This window comes from Hylobates moloch, unplaced genomic scaffold, assembly GCF_009828535.3.
Source record: "Hylobates moloch isolate HMO894 unplaced genomic scaffold, HMol_V3 SCAFFOLD_19, whole genome shotgun sequence".
Classification (NCBI taxonomy): Eukaryota; Metazoa; Chordata; class Mammalia; order Primates; family Hylobatidae; genus Hylobates; species Hylobates moloch.
Genome location: NW_026652294.1, coordinates 32991117 through 32993089, shown reverse-complemented (window position 1 = coordinate 32993089; position 1973 = coordinate 32991117). Strand labels below are relative to the sequence as shown.

General features: G+C 68.6%; 1 protein-coding gene across 1 annotated transcript; it reads left to right on the top strand.

The window, feature by feature from the left end:
• Positions 1–552: 552 nt before the first annotated feature.
• BHLHA9 (basic helix-loop-helix family member a9) lies at positions 553–1765 on the top strand. The gene has a single exon (XM_032138979.2). The coding sequence runs from the start codon at positions 668–670 to the stop codon at positions 1373–1375; it is 708 nt and encodes a 235-aa protein (XP_031994870.1). The 5' UTR covers positions 553–667; the 3' UTR covers positions 1376–1765.
• The last annotated feature ends 208 nt before the right edge of the window (positions 1766–1973 follow it).

Genomic DNA, 1973 nt, shown 5'->3' with positions numbered 1-1973 from the left:
TCCAGCTCCTGGGTTCAAGCCATTCTCCTGCCTCAGCCTCCCGAGCAGTTGGGATTACAGGCGCCTGTCACCATGCCCGGCTAATTTTTGTATTTTTAGTAGACGGGGTTTTATATACTCTGTTGGCCAGGCTGGTCTCGAACTCCTGAACTCAAGTGATCCGCCTGCCTCGGCCTCCCAAAGTGCTGGGATGACAGGCGTGAGCCCCAGTGCCCGGCCCTCTGCCACTCTTTTTATTCCTATCAGCTCTCCTGCTAGAAGCCAAACTTAGCACCTTATCTGGCAGTGGGGAGGAAGAATGTGGAACCCAGACACCCCACAGCGGCCCCAGAGCGAGGCAGGGCAAGGTCCCCGGGGCAGCGTGGCCGGGCTGCCCGTCTGGTCCCCGCTTACAAGAACCTGCAAGCTTCCCTCCTTGCTTTCCTTCTTCCCCTCGGTTCCTCCCCCGCCGACCTACCTGGAGGCCGATAATAAAGCAGGAGGACGGAGATGGATGGACGGGAGGGCGGGGCGCCGCGTGGTGCCATAAAGCCCAGCTGGAGGGGGCCTGTCTCGGGAGTGTCCAGCCCCAGAAGCCGGGGACCGTCCGCGTCGCGAGCCTGGCCTGGGCAGTGGGCAGACGGCAGAGGGCCAGGGCTGGGGCAGAGGGCGAGGGCCCGGGAAGGCCATGCTGCGGGGCGCGCCAGGATTAGGCCTCAGGGCGCGGAAGGGGGCTGAGGGCTCTGCGGAGGACTTGGGGGGCCCCTGCCCCGAGCCCGGGGGGGATTTGGGGGTGCTGGGGGCGAACGGCGCTTCCTGCAACCGGGGCGAGGCGGAGGAGCCGGCGGGCAGGAGGCGCGCGCGGCCAGTGCGTTCCAAGGCGCGGCGCATGGCCGCCAACGTGCGGGAGCGCAAGCGCATCCTGGACTACAACGAGGCCTTCAACGCGCTGCGCCGGGCGCTGCGGCACGACCTGGGCGGCAAGAGGCTCTCCAAGATCGCCACGCTGCGCAGGGCCATCCACCGCATCGCCGCGCTCTCCCTGGTCCTGCGCGCCAGCCCCGCGCCCCGCGGGCCCTGCGGACACCTGGACTGCCACGGCCCGGCCGCGCACGGGGACACCGGGGACACAGGCGCCAGCCCCCCGCCGCATGCAGGGCCCAGCCTCGCGCGCCCGGACGCCGCCCGCCCCTCGGTGCCGTCCGCGCCCCGCTGCGCCTCGTGCCCCCCGCACGCGCCCCTGGCACGGCCCAGTGCGGTGGCCGAGGGGCGGGGCCTAGCCCAGGCCTCCGGGGGAAGCTGGCGCCGCTGTCTGGGGGCTTCCTCTGCCGGGCCGCCTCCCTGGCCGCGGGGCTACCTGCGATCCGCCCCCAGAATGGGCCACCCGCGCTCCTGACCGGCCTCGAGGCACCGGCTGGGCTGCAGGGAGGCCGGGTGGCAGTTGGACTACAAAAGCCAGGACTGCAAAGGCGTCCTGGACAGAGCAGAACTGGACCAGCTGAGACCTGGCGTGGAAGAGACACGGCCTCGCCAGAGAGAAGGAGCGCCGGGGCCTGGGGCTGCGCCCCCACATCCCAGCCTAGGGAGGCAGTTCCCAGAAAGGCTCAGGATCCTGAATTCATCTTGGACTCGAACTCGTCTTGGAATGCCGCCTTCGCACCCCTGCGCCTCCGAGCCCTGTGTGTTCTCGATAATTTTGGGAGAGTGAGGGCTTTGGGGCAGGAGGTGTGGGAGCGTGGGAGTGCGGGTGGGGCCTGCTGTGGTGTCGTGGGCCCATGAGTGCGGAGTCCCCTTCCCTGCCTGCGCTGCTGCCCAAGCCTGATCCGGGAGATGCAGGATCCGGGAGAGGCAGGCAGGGGCAGCGGCCAAATAAAAAGGAAAAACTCATTTCTGTCCTATACCACGACTCCAGTGGGCCCCGTGGCCTAGGGTGGCAGGAACTCCTGAGGGCTGGGGGCTCTCCTTGGAATGCTGGGTGGGGCCTAAGGCCCACA

Excerpts from the sequence above, each read along its gene's own strand:
- BHLHA9 (XM_032138979.2), top strand. The coding sequence starts at position 668 with ATGCTGCGGGGCGCGCCAGGATTAGGCCTCAGGGCGCGGAAGGGGGCT.